The sequence below is a fragment of the Dicentrarchus labrax genome, unplaced genomic scaffold, assembly GCF_905237075.1.
Source record: "Dicentrarchus labrax unplaced genomic scaffold, dlabrax2021, whole genome shotgun sequence".
Taxonomy (NCBI): Eukaryota; Metazoa; Chordata; class Actinopteri; family Moronidae; genus Dicentrarchus; species Dicentrarchus labrax.
In genome coordinates, this window is record NW_026136718.1 from 11,946,266 (window position 1) to 11,963,602 (window position 17,337).

At 40.8% G+C, this 17,337-nt stretch overlaps 1 protein-coding gene across 12 annotated transcripts in view; it reads left to right on the forward strand.

The window, feature by feature from the left end:
- The window catches only part of ptprsa (protein tyrosine phosphatase receptor type Sa), a 234,709-nt gene that overhangs the window by 175,007 nt on the left and 42,365 nt on the right, over positions 1–17,337 (forward strand). For 4 of the 12 annotated variants that reach the window (XM_051377403.1, XM_051377408.1, XM_051377405.1 and 1 more), the window contains 10 exons: positions 78–104; positions 1,212–1,329; positions 8,356–8,949; positions 10,004–10,098; positions 10,440–10,690; positions 11,013–11,100; positions 12,022–12,234; positions 12,545–12,708; positions 14,370–14,381; positions 14,588–14,703. In XM_051377403.1, coding sequence (XP_051233363.1) covers positions 78–104; positions 1,212–1,329; positions 8,356–8,949; positions 10,004–10,098; positions 10,440–10,690; positions 11,013–11,100; positions 12,022–12,234; positions 12,545–12,708; positions 14,370–14,381; positions 14,588–14,703 — 1,678 coding nt within the window. The remainder of the gene's footprint in view (positions 1–77; positions 105–1,211; positions 1,330–8,355; positions 8,950–10,003; positions 10,099–10,439; positions 10,691–11,012; positions 11,101–12,021; positions 12,235–12,544; positions 12,709–14,369; positions 14,382–14,587; positions 14,704–17,337) is intronic. The other 8 variants (XM_051377406.1, XM_051377409.1, XM_051377407.1 and 5 more) reach the window with 5 other exon arrangements.

Consider the following 17,337-nt stretch of genomic DNA (forward strand, 5'->3'; position numbering starts at 1 on the left):
CTTTCTTTTCTTCCTCTCTTTCTTTTACAAAATATTACTTTTTCTCCTGCACTCTCCTCTTTGGCGGGGGGGGTTAGTGGGAAACGGACGATACAGCTGAATATGTGAGTACAAAGTTTCGCCTGAGTGCTTTGTGTAGCTGAAAGGGTATAAACAGTGGGTATTGCATCAACCTAGATGGATGCACAGTTTACACAACCCCTCCAATCTTTATTCAATAAGTTTGGATAACAAAGTGGCTCAGAGGTATCACCTCAGCTGTCTGGCTGCCCAGCTTTTTCACTATCTTCGTATGCCACTGCGCAAAAAAAATTCGCCAACTAGCTTCTACAGAATGGTGGCTGATGCAATATCCACTGCCCACTGTGCCTGGAATGCTAATGCTACTTCTGTCATGCTGTGTGTTGATACAGTATGTTTTGTCTTGTGCTCTTGTGGTGTGTTTTCTTTCTTCTTTTTTGTGTGTGTGATTTTTTTAAACCATGATCTTACTTAATTTTCCGTGGTGCCTTAGAATGTCTGTGCCGTGTTCACACACGTTCTTGTAAAATCTTCATCACATCTCTGATGATCATTCACAACTGCAGAATTTTTTTTTTCAATAAATTGTACCCATATTTTGAACCCAGATTTGAAACCCCACTCCATCTGCATTACGTGAATACCATCTCAAGTGCAAGACAGTACTTATAGCTCATTTACCTTTATTGACCTCTCCCATCCCTCTGCCAACCAGCCTGTTAAAAACCTCATTCTGCATTCGTTCAAACCTGCTCCCTTGAAAGATTCATTAGAATTGATCGGAAGCCTCTCTTTGAAGAGGACTCAAGGAAACTTAATGGCTGAGGTAAAAACTCCCAGCGAATGGGCAGGATGTATTCAGCATGCATTTATCACAAAGTTAAGTTGTTGATTGGAATATTGCTTAAGGAATAAGGGGGGCTACTATCCATTTACATACGTAATGTCCCTCCTCCACCTTGGCAACTCTACGGATTTACTTAATGGAATGGTCTCCCATTACGTAGGGGAAAAACGTTACATTTAATGCATGCCTCGTGAAAATTAATAAAAAGGACCAGGAGACACTCCACTCAGATTAACTTTCTGTAAAAGGCAGTTTGAATTGCATGTAGGGGGTTCAAATCATCAAAAATTCAAGACACACTTTGACATTTCCCTGTTCCCTTTCTCTTCCCTATTTCCCAAAGGAAATGGTCATTGGAGGACTCAAACCAGACACCACTTACTCCATCACGGTGGCTGCGTACACCACCAAGGGGGATGGAGCCCGGAGTAAACCCAAACTGGTGGTGACCAAAGGGGCAGGTCAGTACAACGAAAAATATTTTTTTTGTTTTACTTTTATTCATGCAGCAATGAAAGTAGTGGATTGCTTGCTCAAGGGTTCCATCATTCCCATCCAGCTGTTTCTGCTAGGCTTTACAGCCATACTGTGGTGCATTTAACTGATCCAAAACAATTCAGAAATGCAGACATGTACCGATGCAAGAATTGCATGACATTTAATTGAGTGCATTTGGCATTCTTAAAGGAACATTTTTCTTATCTTAAGACTTTTGCTTCAGAAAATACATGTTTTTAAATTTTCAAACGAATTTCATTTAAGACATGTTTTCCAAATTAACCAGTCTGAGGCATATCTGAATTCAAGAACAGTTCAGTCAGTTGAGTTGATGTTTGCTTCTATCACGGCAGCGTTTATCATTTGAATCATGTTCAGAAGGCTATCCACAGATCTTAGAGATCAAAGAGGTGGTATAAGGTACTTGGAGATTTTTCCGACAGATTATGACAGCTTGAAAACCCCTGTTGGGTCGTTGGTTTGAGCTTTAAGGATAAAAAACTGGAGGCTAATGCCTGCACACTACAAAGCCTTCTTCAATTTTTCCCTTGTTACCACCAGTCGGCACACCAGTTTAACCAGACTGCTTGAGCCTGTTTGGAAGCTAGCAGCTTAGTTACCATGAGCATGATCTAAACCTGTGAGGCTGGCCGCCTGAGAGTGTGAAGAGAGAATTTAAGACGTTGAGCCAAGAATGGGAGTGTCCTTTAGTGTAAGCATCTGTGCCAGTCAGCTTTGGGAAGCTTCAGAGAGTCAATATTTGCACAACTGCATACATACTTATATATACTGTATGCCTACATACATACCTAGTCTCCACTACCAATCACATGTAATGTATATGCAGGCACACTGTGGCACATGATAACAAAACAAAACCAACCAACACACCAATAGATACACACATGACACATTATTGCAACCCAACACACACACACAAACATAGGGAAATTTCACAGATCCTGACTAGGTGTGTGTGTGTGTTACGGGTGTCAGGGACTTGCCAAAGGGGCTTGAGTGAGTGCTGTCACTCTCCATTCTCCTCTCAGGGCCGGCTGCCTGATATGCCAGTCTTAAGCTCTCTGGCTGTCCCTCAGAGGGAAAGCCTCTCCTTTTTTATTATTAAAGTGTAAAGAAATGGTTTATGCCAGGGGGCCAAGATAAATAGAAAAGGGGAAGGGGTGAGAGGTGGGGAGAAGACGACCCTCAGCAGCCTTTTTTTCAGAGGTGAAGTGGTTGTCCTTCTAGTTCAGAGGGATTTTAGGATGGCCTAGTGATCCTAGTGAAGGTTTTGTATCTGGCAGTGAACAACAGGGAATTTATTCATGTTCTCCGGGGACTAAATTAGATGTCAGTGAGATTAAAAATGGCTTACTTTTCAGAAAGGTGTCCAAATCTTTTGTATTATGTTGCAGTTTTGTTATAATCTCAACCTAAGTGGACAGCTTTAGAGCATTTTTGGGCTGAAAACAACATGAACAAACAACTAGACAAAGTCACTGATTTATACAGAACAGAGTGCCAACAAGCTTTTTACAACTTGCTCATTTGAATTCACTCTTATACTCTGCTAGCTGAATATCTAAAATGTGAATGTAAAATTAGTGCTACATAGAAAAAACACATTAATCCTAATTTGGATCTTAATGGAATGCATATTGAAAATGGACCTCAAAATCAAATGACAACCCAGATATATTTGATGTTTTGACCTGTGTTCTTCACCATATAAATTAATGATTACATGTCCTCTGCAAAACTGCGTTATGTAGTTTATGTTTGTGTAAACTCATTCATAAAGTGGTGCACCTTAAAAGTGTGAAAAAAATTTAATATTCTACCACATGAATGCTTTTGCATGTATACAATTTAAGAACACACACGATTAATGCAACAGGTCTTAAAATCTTAAAAAACTGCTCACTTTAAGTGCATGCTTGTGTATGAAACACAAGCGTGCACTTTAAGTGAGCAGTTGCCTCTAGAAGCTATTACGTCACAGTCTTGTTCTTTTTAGGAAACATAAAGGCCTGAAAACCAACATCAATACATAACATAATGACAAAAATAGTATGTTTTCGTTGCACTTATAAGTCGATTCACATAAATGGACTTGTATTTTCATCTTCCAGACTTTCCAAAAAGCTTCTCTGGTCGTTTGGTGTATCAGAACGTATCCAACAGAATCTATCAGGATTTTGTAGGACACAAAAACAAGAAGAACTGTGCACCTTTTTGTGAGTCACAGACAAACAAAATCCATTTTGTGGCTGGAACTGTCTTTGTTTGCTGAATGAAAGCCAAGGTTTCAAAAGTGCCTTTTCATGATTCATACTTTCCAAACTCTTGCTTTCAGAAGCAAACTTAACCATGGCCAATCCAAGTGTTTTTGAGGGGACCAAAAGGAGTCTTTATTGACAAAAGATTAAAATGTTTGTGTCAGAAAATGTTATTCTGCCCATCCCATCTGGAGTTTTTTCACTGCAACAATCAATGACCATCCATTTTTATCTTCTTTTCATGTTCAAGTTCAAGTGGAAAATAATAAAAAATAATGTATAATGTCCACTATTTAAAAAAAAACTAAGTTGAACTAACCAATCAACAAACTCAAAACAAACTGAAACAGCATGTTATGAAGGTAGCCTAGAGTATGCAGTCCAGCACCTCTAACCCTCTGAGCCTACGGCACAAGGAAAAAACTCTAAATAAGTCTTATAAAAATGGAAGATTCTTGGCAGACCAAGATGTCTGATGTATGTGTGGATCCTTATATGAGGGTGGAATGAGTCGCAATCTTATTAAAAAACACTATAAACATTATAAATACCAAGTACAGTGTTGGCACTATAAACCTATAGTAATTCAAAGCTGCTTTGGCAACACAGACAGTATTGGTGGGCCCAAATGGCAGCACAAGTAGCTGAATGTTGAAGAATTAATAAACTCCGAGGTCATGAAAGGTAATATTGATAAAATATTTCAGTTCTATTCTTGCCAGTACTGTGCATTATATACAGTACTGTATGAATTGATAGTGCATTGTTTTGGCAGTTAGTTACAATGTATCATTTTGTGCCGTCAGGTAATGATGGGGTAGTGATAGACGGATAAATGAAATTATATTTGGAGGTTTTATTTGTCCTGTTTGTAATTATGTGAAGTGGTTTGCATTATCCATTATTGTATTGTGATTCAGATCGGGTATGGATTCAAGTGAACTCAGTCACACTGTTGTAAGACAGGCACTGAAGACATTAAGGGTATCCTGCCCTTGTAATATCTTGACAGCTTACAAACTCCCATCCTTCCAACCACATAATTTAAATTGTTGCGTCCTGTGAAAGAATGCTGAGGTATGCATGTGTGTTTGTTTGAAAAGGTGTGTATACTTATTCCGATGCTGACTGCAGACAGAAAGATCAGCCCTGATCCCCTCATTGCATGTTTAGTTACTTCCTGATTGTTATTTTGGTCCAGTGAGAAACCATAAATGTAATGGACCTCACTCATTCTTTTCTCTCTCTCTCTCTCTCTCTCTCTCTCTCTCTCTCTCTCTCTCTCTCTCTCTCTCTCTTGCTTCTTGCACTCCAAATAGGCCATGTAAAATTTGGTGCATATTTGACTCCGTGGCATTTACTCTCCTACCACCCACCCACTCCCTATGTGACATACACACATAAACTCCTTCAGTAAGCAGACTAAATTAAAAGCAGAGGGAAACAAAGATGAGAGAGTGATGGATTTGTCATGACCTTACCCCTACGGTGTACCTGGATATGTTAAGTCTTTACAGGCAGGCTATAGCCACAGGTTAATCAGAGGGAGATTTTTTTTATTATTGTGAAGTAGTTCAGCTCAAAGCAGAGATCCTTACATGCGGGGCAACAGATGATTAAAAAGTACATTGATGCACCATGTCATTTGCAGGCTAGTTCGGAGGTAATATGTTCGGTCATATGTATATGTTGGTGTGAGTGTGCACGAGAGAGGGAGGAAATGAGAAGGAAACCTGATCACCCCTTTCTCAATCAGGCTGAGTGAGTGTCAACAGCAGGCTGTTAATACTGTGGCCTGATGGGAAACGTGCCGTGAGGCCCACAAGGAGGGATTGAACCAGGGTCGACCCTGAAATGGATGTAGAGAGAGAGAGAGGGGTGGAGGTGCTGGTGGGGTGAGGGATGAGGGAGGAGGTTAGGAAATGAAAGGGGGGATTGGGCAGTGTGGAAGGGGAGAAGTGGAGAGATGGGGAAAGAATAAGGCGAGTGTTGGGGGGAGAGAGATGAACACTGAGGAAAGGAGGAAAGGGACAATCAAGGTGTCCAAGAACCCCGGAATCACTCATGTAGACACACCCGCACACACATACACACACACACACACACACACACACACACACACACACACTATATCTGCCTCCTCATATCCTTGTTGGGCCCTCTTTGCAGCAGATTGCTCCTTGTCCCCAGTCACCTTCATCATCCCTCATTCACTCATTTCATTTTTGTACCCCCTCACCATGCCCTTGCTCTATCTCTCATCACCCTGTAGCACCACACACACACACACACACACACACACACACACACACACACACACACACACACTCTACACACACACATATTCAAACACACACACTCTACACACCATGAACAACACCCCCCCGTCCTCCCACCAACACCAATCTGCTGTTTCAGGAGCCGTGATCTTTCCCCCCAGTGTGCAATAGGCCACTGTTTTAAATGCACAAATAATGAAATAGTTTCAGGGCCACAAATGTTGTAATGGATACATTTGGAAGCCTGTTGAGGTTAGAATCGAAGCACAGAAATTTAAAATGGAAAACACAGACACACACAGAGTCATCACAGGATCATTATCTCTGATTCTATTTCCTTGATTAGCGGTGAGCATGAAGGCAGAGTGGGATTTGAAATGACACCAAGCTGAGCTATAGTATGTAGCCGAGGAGTATTAGGAGCATTCGTCTCACGCAGCACTCGGCGCCCCCGCCTTTCCATTACCAGTAAAGGCTCAGCTGACTAGCCACCATCCACCCACCAATCCCCGTCTTCCTCTAGCAACAGCCTTCAGAAAGAGGACCATTAGCAAACGGAAATGAATAATACGAGCAGAGGGAGACTGTGTAGAGTGGATTACTTTGTGTGTGTGTTTTTACTACACGCACATTAAGACTTGCATCTTGGCGCAGGAATATATACTATATGTAGGCACATGTACACAGACACGCACAATGATACTGTTCCACTGGGAGGGAATACTTTTCCTCGTACTAATGGTATCTTCTCCAAATTAGTTTAAGTCCATCCTGGGCAACAAGCCAAATAGCTTTATGTGCAGGTGGAATGGTGATATAGGAGCTGGAGCTGGCTGCAAACCAGGGCCTATACTGTCACACACACAAACACATACATGGGCATACACACTGTCCATTATGCACAAAGATACACACAAACTGATGTACACAAATTGACACAATTTGGGGGGGGCTCAAATAGATGTTACAGTTTAAAGTCATGTAGTGTAATAGTTGACAAACTTTAAATGTATAGTGATGAACAAGGCAAATGTATCTGTAATTTTCTAAATCTGTTTAAGATTATGATGAAATGTATGTTGCACATTAAACTAGAGTTAATAATTTACATTCAACTTATTCTGCGTTTTTAAAGCTCTCACTGCCAGGACCAACCAATTTGCTGCCGACCCAGTTTGCCGACCCAGTTGGCAAGCTTTTTGAATCGGAAATGTTCAGAGATGGCCAATATTCTCACCAATGGTCTCACAATCTCATGAATAAGCATGAAATTAAATTTAAAATGGTAAATAAATTGACAGTGTGGTATTATCTGCTTTATATTTTTCAATCAGTAAGTCTTATAATACAAAAATAAGTATAACAAGTATTTGTAATTGAGTACATCACTAAGGGTGTGTATGTCTACAATTGTTACCTATTTGCCTGTTATCTGTCCTGCAGACTGTCTTGTATTTCTGAAAGAGAAGGGACATAGATGAGTGAGACAAGATAGAATCTATTTACAGAGAGATGGGGCTCAAGTGCGAATCAGCCACACTCATCTCTCACAAAGCTTTGACGGCAACTTGAGAACTGAAGGCTTCCCATAACTGCTGCTGCCTCTATCACACTGATGGGGCCTTAAAAGGAGAGTTAAGATAAGACGTGTGTCATCCATAAGAGTAGCAAAACTGGGCCATGGTGAAGAATGGTGTCTAGACCCCAAGTGTAGATCATCCATTTTACAACAAGAGATGACTCTTACAGCTGAAAGAGGCACTGTTCTCTGCTCAAAGTTTTAGTGATGCTTTGCAGTACAGAAATGATTTTGGCTGGAGCTTACATGTATCATGAAATGGTAATGGGTACAGCGATCACTCAAGAATTTAGAGGCTCTGAGGATCTTCCACATCTCTATGCAACACAACCTGACTCAGTTTGTTAGGATGTTATCTAATGAATGACTGAAATTAAAATTATTACAGTAATTGTAGATTCTGTACTCTGTTTATATCGACTATAGTCACCGAAAATTCTTGATTCTCAATGGTTGGCAGTCTATGTCCATTCTTCTTCTTATTGTACCATACACTATAATTGGGCAGGTATTTGTTTGCCTTGCTAAATTAATGCTTTAGTAGTATAGTGTTTGTGTCAAGGAACAGAAACCATATTTCACAATTAATGTTTAGAACAATAAATTATTCTCATTTTTAATTAAATTACATTGCTTATTGTTGGCAAGTGACCATGATATAATTGGGATAACAAAAGTGGTGCCTAATAGTTTCCTCAACACAGCTACTGTAATATTCCTGGTGTCTGTTCAGTTTGTGATTGACATCTACATATATATAGTATTGAAGCTTGTTGGGTTAAAAATATACATCTTCATATAACTGGAAAACACAGAAATTTAAGTTTTGTTTTCTCTTCTTTGATTGTACAGTGCCTGGTCCACCCTATCTGTCAGTGGCTCAGGACTCCGACACATCAGCTGTGGTTCGCTGGGACCCTCCTGATCTGACCAATGGCATGGACCTGCAGGGTTACCGGCTCCAGTTTGGCCGGAAAGATGTCTCTCCTTTAGCCACACTGGAATTTGCTCCCCAAGAACGACAATACTCTGTGGTCAACATTCACCGAGGGGCCACCTATCTCTTTAAAATCTCAGCCAAGAGCAGGGGGGGCTTTGGGGAAGAGGCCGTGGTGGAACTCAGTGTACCCGAGAATACGCCAGGGGGATACCCTCAAATTGACGAGGGCTCCAATGTGACATGCTGCTCTGTGCAGCTGTCCTGGTCTCCACCTGTGCTGGCGGAGAGAAACGGGGTAATCACAGAGTACACTTTGGCCTATAAGGAAGCCGGTACCGGAGGAGCACCCCAGGAGCTCCGCTTGCCCCCCAGCCTGTCCAGCTATGTGCTCAACAGCCTCAAACCGAACTCGGCATACGATGTGAAAATACGTGCACACACCAGTGTAGGTCCAGGGCCCTACAGCCCACCTATCCAGTATCGGACGGTGGCCTTTAATCCAAAAGGTAGGGCTTGCCTGTTTCTTTCCCAACCCGGTTGACAGGGGGTTGGATATAGGCTAAAAGCAATCTGCAACAACACAAAAATGAAAATTGCCCCACCCCCTCCTTCAACCTTCAACTACCTCCACTCCTCAAGAAAGAAAAAAGAATTAAAATTAAAATTGTTTGCCGTGGGATACTCACTTCACTAACCCAAACAAGGTAAAACCCAGTCAGTAAGCTATAGTCAGTCATTTTGAGAAAGAGGAGAGCAGCCTAGAATTTCAAGGTAAGTGCTGTTTGGTCAGACACTCCTGTCAGTCATCCTTGCAACCCTTTGCCAAGCACACTCACACAGCTAATGCCATCTCACATCCCCAGTTTTCAAACAAGGTAGGACCTCAGTCAAACCCAGTCTCTTTAAAAGTATGTTCAGACTATTCTAAGATGACAGAAAGCTGATTTTGGTTCTTTATTTTATTTTTGGTTTTGGGTTTGTTTTGAGATATACCTCCCTTCCTTACCCCCTTCCTTTCCTAATTCCTTGTTTCCCCTTCCCCTGTCCCTTAATGGGACAGCTTGTGGCATGGCATCCCCCAGATGCACTGCTGAGGACTGTTGGCATGCTGTGTTTTGGGTCTGTCTTTATGCCTGTCTGGCAGCACGTTGGCAGTGCCAACCCAGACTCAGTAGAGGCATAGTAACAGTTGGCGCTGGGACCACATGGGTCAGTTGTTAATCCTCAAATGGTCAAGGGTTCAAAGACAGTAGTGAGATGGGTTGGCACTACCCATGAATGCTAGCCAGTGGGCGCACCCTTGTGCTCCATGGGTTTTGTCGTCCATGAGTCTTACGTGCTGTGTGTCTTAACCAATGGCGTTGCCCTTCTCACAGCCAATCACAGCTCACCGTTACACTCACTCTCCAACCCAGAGGAACGTTGCAGGGGAACAACAGCTTTTTCTGTCAAACCAAAGTTTCTTCTTTTGTTTCTCTTCCCTTGGTCTCTCTACATGTTCAGTTCACTGACACACTGTTTTTTTTTTTTTTTTTTTTCTTGCATTTGTTCACTCAACAGACGTTCCAAAGAATTTCACAGTCAAGTGGGCCACCAAGACCACAGTGGTCCTTGCATGGAAGTTTTCTGAAAGTAGGTCTCCTTACAAATGCACGGTGAGTTATAACCTTATATATAAACATTCCATAAAAATTCCACACTGAACTTAAGAAATCATTTTCATCTGTTTCTCTGAAACTGAAAACTGTTTGATATACCAGTGCAATTTGTTTAATGGCATTTTCAGTGCATTAATTCACCTCCCTATCATACTAATTTCCAACATATCCATTCTCTCACTCGTGTAATCATCAAAATGCACATCCCTTCTTACCGAAATCTGCCTCATCAGTGTCTCTACAACCATTATTCTGTTGACCTACCGACATAATCATACATCCAACTATCCCTCTTAACGATTTTCAATTAAAACTCTGGACCATCTATTGAACTCCAGATTGAGTACAACCGTCAAAGGATGGAGGTGGATGCCAAGCAGATGAGGGTACTCATCGCTGGGCTAAAGCACAACACCACCTACGAGTTCAGAGTGACCTGCCAAGAAAGCATGGATGGTGGGCCAAGACACCGTGTGGTTGCCAAGACCGCGCCACTCATCCTAGTCAAGAAACCCAAGCTGGACATTTACGCTGAGTCTGACAACATGCTCACCATGTCCTTCCCACCGGTCGATAACAAGGATGTCAAGTGAGTATAGTGTGCTAAAAGATGGGTTCTTCAAGCTCTGTCTGAATTATCTTTGATGGTTGAGGTATTTAAGTTTAAGTCTCGAGATGCTTGACATCTGATGTGATATGGATTGAGATCTCAAGATGTCTGACATGTTGAATTGGAAGTTTAGGTCTTAGGATTTCTGACATGCTTATTGTTATACCTCTTGCAGGTATTAAATTCTCATTTCAATTTCCTGTCAATCTTATGGTAAATGTTTTCACCTAAAATGCTGTACAATATCAAGAAAGAGTCACTAGGATTTTTTGGGTAATTTACTTTGGTGCTGTGTTTTTAGGAACTTCTATGTGGTTGCGGTGCCACTTAAGAGGACCTTAGGAACTGTCAAAAACCTGAAGAACCCTGATGAGATGGACATGGAAGAGGTAGTATATATTTTGAAATCAAAAGTTGTTATTCTGGCGCACGTGAAATTATTCGTTTAATTGGGTGCACTGGGTCAAAAAGAATGAAGCATATGTAATAGGAAAACTTCAAAGCTTTTTTGAAAAGACTGTCCTCTTTTCCCTCCCCCGACAAAACTGTGTTTTAATAGACTCATGCTTGTGTTATTAACAGTTGCATGTGCAAGGAAAATTGTATTGTACACACCATGTATCACAACACAGACATAAGTACATCTCAACTATGCTAATTTATCCCCCCAAGCATGCAGAAGAGAGAATTACACAGTCTTCTCCCACTCTTCCCATAGCCCAGGGTCACCTTGAATGCCAGATCAACAGCAACCATCCCTATTGGATTTGGGATTACACACATTCCCTCTGCTTAGTGCCTGCCTCTGTCTGCAGTTTGAAATGAGTGCGAGGGGTTGGATGTTGGGGGGGTTGGAGCCTGGTTACATGGAACATTGCCAGACAGTTGGCAGCATTTTGAATCTAAGGGTTATACCTATAGTTGGTTTTCTTTGGTCTCATTCAGTTCACTGAAAGGATTCTTGTTCTTGAAACCTGTAATCATGCCAAGTTACAAATATTTATCAGCGGGCTTGGGGTGATCCCATCATTTTAATTGAACAAACCATATAGATATATTCTCATGAAAACGTCTTTGAAAGAATCTCCTTCTCTTGGCCTTTTGTAGTCTGGTGTTCACAAACCCTTTGACAGCATTTGAAAACATAAGCAACATAAGCAACTTAGCTCTGACTTAGTTGTTCTCTAGTTTTAGTTATTTTAAAAGATCTGCCAAGAACGGCTAATGCTATAGAAACTAAAAAAAACAGAAGAGAACAAAAAGGAACACGTAAAAAAGCTAAAGTAAACTAATGCCCTTGTATCGATCAGCTGTTGCGGGATGTGACTCCAAAGCGCCGTTCACGTCGTCAGCTGGCTCAGCTGGACCAGAGGAAACCCTACATCACAGCCTGCTTCAGGCAGCTGCCCTCCAGCTTCACGGTGGGATCTGACCACCGCAACAGCATCTGTGAGAACAAGCCTCTTGAACCTGGCCATGAGTATGTCTTTTTCCTGCTGGCTGAACTCAATACCACAACCGGGGTGAGTTACTCGTTCAGCCCAGTTCAACACAGTTTAACACAGTTCAGTTAACTTACTTTAAGTCAATTTCTGTGGATTTAATAATTCAGTTCTGTTCATTTCATCCACTTTAGTTCACTTCAGTTTTGGTCATCCGAATCTAACACATTTATTTACTATTTAATATGGTGCCGTTCAATTACTCAGTGTTTTTGGATACTCTGAGTTAACTTAAACTCACTGAACTTCATTCAGCTCTTAGATATAACATACTGTAATCTGGATTGTGTTTTATATGCTATGTTAACCTCTACACAATTTTTCTGTTCAGAAAATGTTTGCTACCAGCCCTTATACCGACACAGTAATGACTCCTGAGCCGGAGGGCCCAGTCCATCCAGTAGAGCCTGGTGACGGACTCATATGGGTGGTGGGCCCAGTCCTGGCTGTCGTTTTCATCATCTGCATCGTTATTGCCATTCTCCTGTATAAAAAGTGAGTTGGTTTGGGATTTGCTTTTTTATGTAGTTGAACCTACATTTTGACTTTACAGTATAAATGAAATAACATTGTTCAACCTCAAATGATAGAAAATAACACGCAGTTAGTGTTAGTGTTAGTATACAGGACATTGACATTTTGTAAAGAGTGGCCAGTGTAAAATGCTTTATTCTAGAAATAAATTGGATCTTATATATATATATATAACCATCCTCTTTATCATTAGGATACACAGGGAACTGAACCCTTTGCAGTGCATTGTTAGTGCCTTGCACCACCCATTGGTCTACACAAGCAATATAACTGGGATCCATGTTTGCTACTAAATTATGGTAAATGTGCTGCAAATTTCAGGGTCTTTTTCTCATCCAGAAAAACACAATGAAGATTTTTTTTTGCCATTTGATGTTGAACTAGTTATTTGCAGTGTTACTGGGGAATTGGGCTATTGGGAAATAATTGCATGTTAGGGAGCATGTTGAAAGAGGGGCTTATTCTGTATTCATAGCAGCATGATATTCAAAGACCCAACAACATTGTTGCATGTAAATATGAAAGAGCTTTTGTTGTGAAAAAGATGGTTGTGGGAAGTGAGGGGGCTGGAGAGAGGAGAGAGGAGGAGATTCTTTGAGATGGTGCTCAATAATTGGACTAAGAATTGTACAATCTACCAATCGAGAGCTGTCACAGATATGTATTTAAAGAGGTATACTTATATTTAAAACAATACCTTCATTCTGCAAAGAATTCTCAATAATATATTATTCCAGTGTTGCCCAAGTTAAATACTAGTGGTTTTAACCATTATTTGACGTTTGAAGTGTATGCTAATAATATATTTTCATTAGTGAGTGAACCTAGTTTCTAGTGGTGGACATCAAACTCTGCTGTTATGCTTAATGAACCTCTTCCTGTAACAAGTCTAAATTAATGTACTATTCCTCAGTGTCCTGGGGCTTTGCAACATAGACTGTCAATATCCCCCCCTTGTTTTACAGTCAGTTGTAGCTTTTAGTCACAGTGACTGCAAGTCCCAACTGAACAGTGGTGTAAGAGGTCGTCCTATATACCTGAATCATTTTATGGGGCCAGGGCTGGTGTGAGCAACACAAGTACAGCTTGCTACTGTCAGATGATCCCTGACTGTCTGACCTTGCATTACCTCCATCTTGGTGGTTAGGGAGAGTAACATCTCTCCTTGGATCTCTCTCTTTTTTCTCTCTTCTCTTTCTCTCCCCCTCGCTCTCCTATGTCCCCGTCCATCTCTCCCTGGTGAATAGTGTTTCCCGGGTCTGCCCTTGGCCCTGACATTCCCCTTTCCCATCTGTACCTGCACCCTCCTGACACACAATAGCACACACAGGCACATAGACACACAGGCACAGGCTCACAAATGTATGCATTTTACTGAATACTCACTTGTTCTCACACACTGATACATGTGCAGACATGCACACGCATGCACACACCTCCTCCAAATGCTGATTAGCTTTATCTCGCGTTTTGCGAGCCCAGCAGCGACCCCTTTGAATTTTAAACTGCTCTCTATTGATTTATCTCTCTTCTTGCCTCCCCCTGTTCCCTTTCTCCTTGTGTGTTGTGTTTTCACCATCTTTATATATTTATTTGACTCCTATTGCTTTCTATGGAAACAGCAAACCTGACAGGTAAGGTTTGGCTGTACTTTATTGCATTTTACAGGGGAGACAAAATAGCCTGCCTCAGCAAAAAATATGGCTTTAATTAGTGAGGGTGAAGGAGAATTTTCCGTACTTGATACTCAGCTCTCCAGTTTTTTCTCACAGAAAGTTACTCTTTTGTTTTTGTTGTATGTCTTCCCCTCTTTCTACTATTTGTTTGTCTTACTCTACAGCCGCAAAAGAAAAGAGTCAGAGCCAAGAACAAAATGCCTGCTGAACAACGCAGACATTACACCCCACCATCCTACAGACCCTGTGGAGATGAGACGCATCAACTTCCAAACTCCAGGTACAGGAATTACACACAACACATACACTGAGGAACAAAACTGGTAACATTAAAAAAATGAACACACTATATATAGGCATAGTTGAACTGATGTATATATATATATATATATACAATATGTTTGGCCATATTTGTCCACATCAGCCTTCCAGTAAAAAGCAGATTTCCATTTTCACTGACAATAGGTTAGTATAACATTGTGATGACCATAAACTGACTAGATATTTCAAACATACTGGACTCAGTATTGCAATGTAGTCCAAGTGCTTTAACCGCTTCCCCCTTAATAACAACAAAATAAAGTGAAAACACATGTAGCTTTACATTGCAAAAGACTTTGTGAACTATTGAAATAGTAACATTTAATGTTCTTCATTTAGACAAATAACTACTTTTGATTGTTGGATAAAAGCTGACCTGTTAAAAGGCCATCTAAGGCTTGTATATCATTGGCCTAACTGGATTTCCGCTGTAAGACCGTTTCCAGTGAAGTGCTCATGCCCGCTATCTCTGCATTGACAGTGGTGAGTACAACATTAGGCTAATCTATAGGTTTTATTGGGAAAGAGGCCAAAGTACTTACGTACATACATAGTAATTCATTACCTTTGCTGGAGGCCGCTGTTTCAGTGGCTTTAACAGACTAAATGCTATTTGCAAAGAACGACGTATGCAGAAACTTCAAAATCCTTATTTTCGGAAGATAATGTAGTGAAAATCGCTAATTAGCACCAGCTCTAATCCAAAACTACCATTATTGGCTTTCAAAAGCTCCTATTGGCAAACCACTACGTTATATTACTACTGGCAAATAAGCACACACACCTGATGAATACCTTCCTTTGTCACACCAAAGCATTCATTTATAGTGAAAACATTCTAGTAATGTAAGATGAAACATACATTTGAATTGAATTGAATTGAATTGAAATGTCTTTAATGTCCCCAAGGAGCAATTTGGTTCACAACAGGTAGCCAACACATATACATTCGCACAAAAACACAAAAAAAACCCACATTTGCAGTTATGTGTTTTAATATACACATGTATGTGTGTAGTGACTGCAGATTGTCACATTGGCACACAGCCTACACAGAGATTAACTATTCACAAATTATGCAATTTGAAGTTGAATTTATGCTGCAGCATAAATGTCCTTGAAGTGCTCCCACATCATTCTGTTTGACATTATGTGCTTTCATTACTACCTAAAAGCCATATTTATGTGTTTGCCATGTCCCCATGTAACAATTAGCCATTTATAAAAGACAAATAGTTAAGAAATGATGTCTGTTGTTGGACTTAATGTTTTTATGTTGGAAACAAATCCTGTTTTGAAGTTCTCATTGGTTTTTTACCTTTTTCCTCTTTTGTCTCACTTTCTGTCTGGTGTTCATCCAAGCTAAAGCCCGGTGTTAACAACAGAGCACATTCGATCCCACACTCATTCTCTAAGGCTTCTCCATCTTCCTCCTGCCTCCTTTTCACACCCATTATCTATCAGTCTGTCTTTCCGTTATTTAGCCTCCTGCGATTTAGGCTACAACAGCATCAGGTTCTGAATCATACTGGAACCAAGTTTGCTTCTTTTGTGTTTTTTACATTTGTATTTTGTTCAGTAGTTCCCGCCACCTAATTACAAGCTGCAATTTGTAATAAGTCACTTGATGTACAGGTTCGTCTTGCCAGGTTAGAGGTTTTGGTAAGAAAAAGTTAAAACAAATCTAATTGCCAGTAGTTACCTCTAGCTTAACATCATGGGATTATTGTCAGTAGTCCACTAGATGGTTTAATTGTATTTTCTGTTCAAGCTGTTTATTTGACAGAGCACTGAGAGCTGCATTTTGAGGAATTTGCACGGTTTTTCAAATGCATTGTTCCCACCTGCCTAAGCAAATGGCAGAAAAGAAGTAAATCCTCTAGAAGTGGAATAAACACATCCACCCTTTTTTCTGTTCATTCCCTTATATCTTTTCTAGGGGTTTTTTTATGTCTCCTACCTTTCTGTCTGCTAGCCTAGTTGTCTCTCAGCCATCCATCTGTCATCTGCAGCCAGTCTCTGCTCCATCAAAAGGCTCAGATTTCAAAATGGAGTGATTCTCTACAGCTTCTTCTGGAGCCTGGTTATGCTGCCTGAGTTTGTATCTTGGGGGGAAAAAAACTGACTTCTTCACATCAGAGGCGATACGAGGATGAAAGGAGATGTACAAACCCTCTTATACACAGAAATTTGCAAGTTCAATTTACTGTCCTCATCTTTATCGTGCTTGGTATTCAGAGCCCTATCAGTGGTTCTGTAATGATAAGCTTATAATGGGCATTCCTGCTATTTGTCTCTCTGACTTCCAGCGCTTTCCATTGTACCCTCAACTGTCCTGCTCCCTTCCTTAAATAATAGAAACACTTGTTACAATCTCTTGCTCTCCTTTACATAACATTCACCAGTACATGCTGAGACCTCTCTTTATATATGACAAGCATTCTCATTCGACAGCCCTGCCGTTGTTCTGCAGGATTGGGCGATGTTGTTATCTCCGCACCCGGGGAATTTAATTTGAATGGACATTTTAGCCCAATTAAGTGGGCCGGTGAGCATTTGTGAACATCCCCATCAGCTAATAGCGACCATTGTT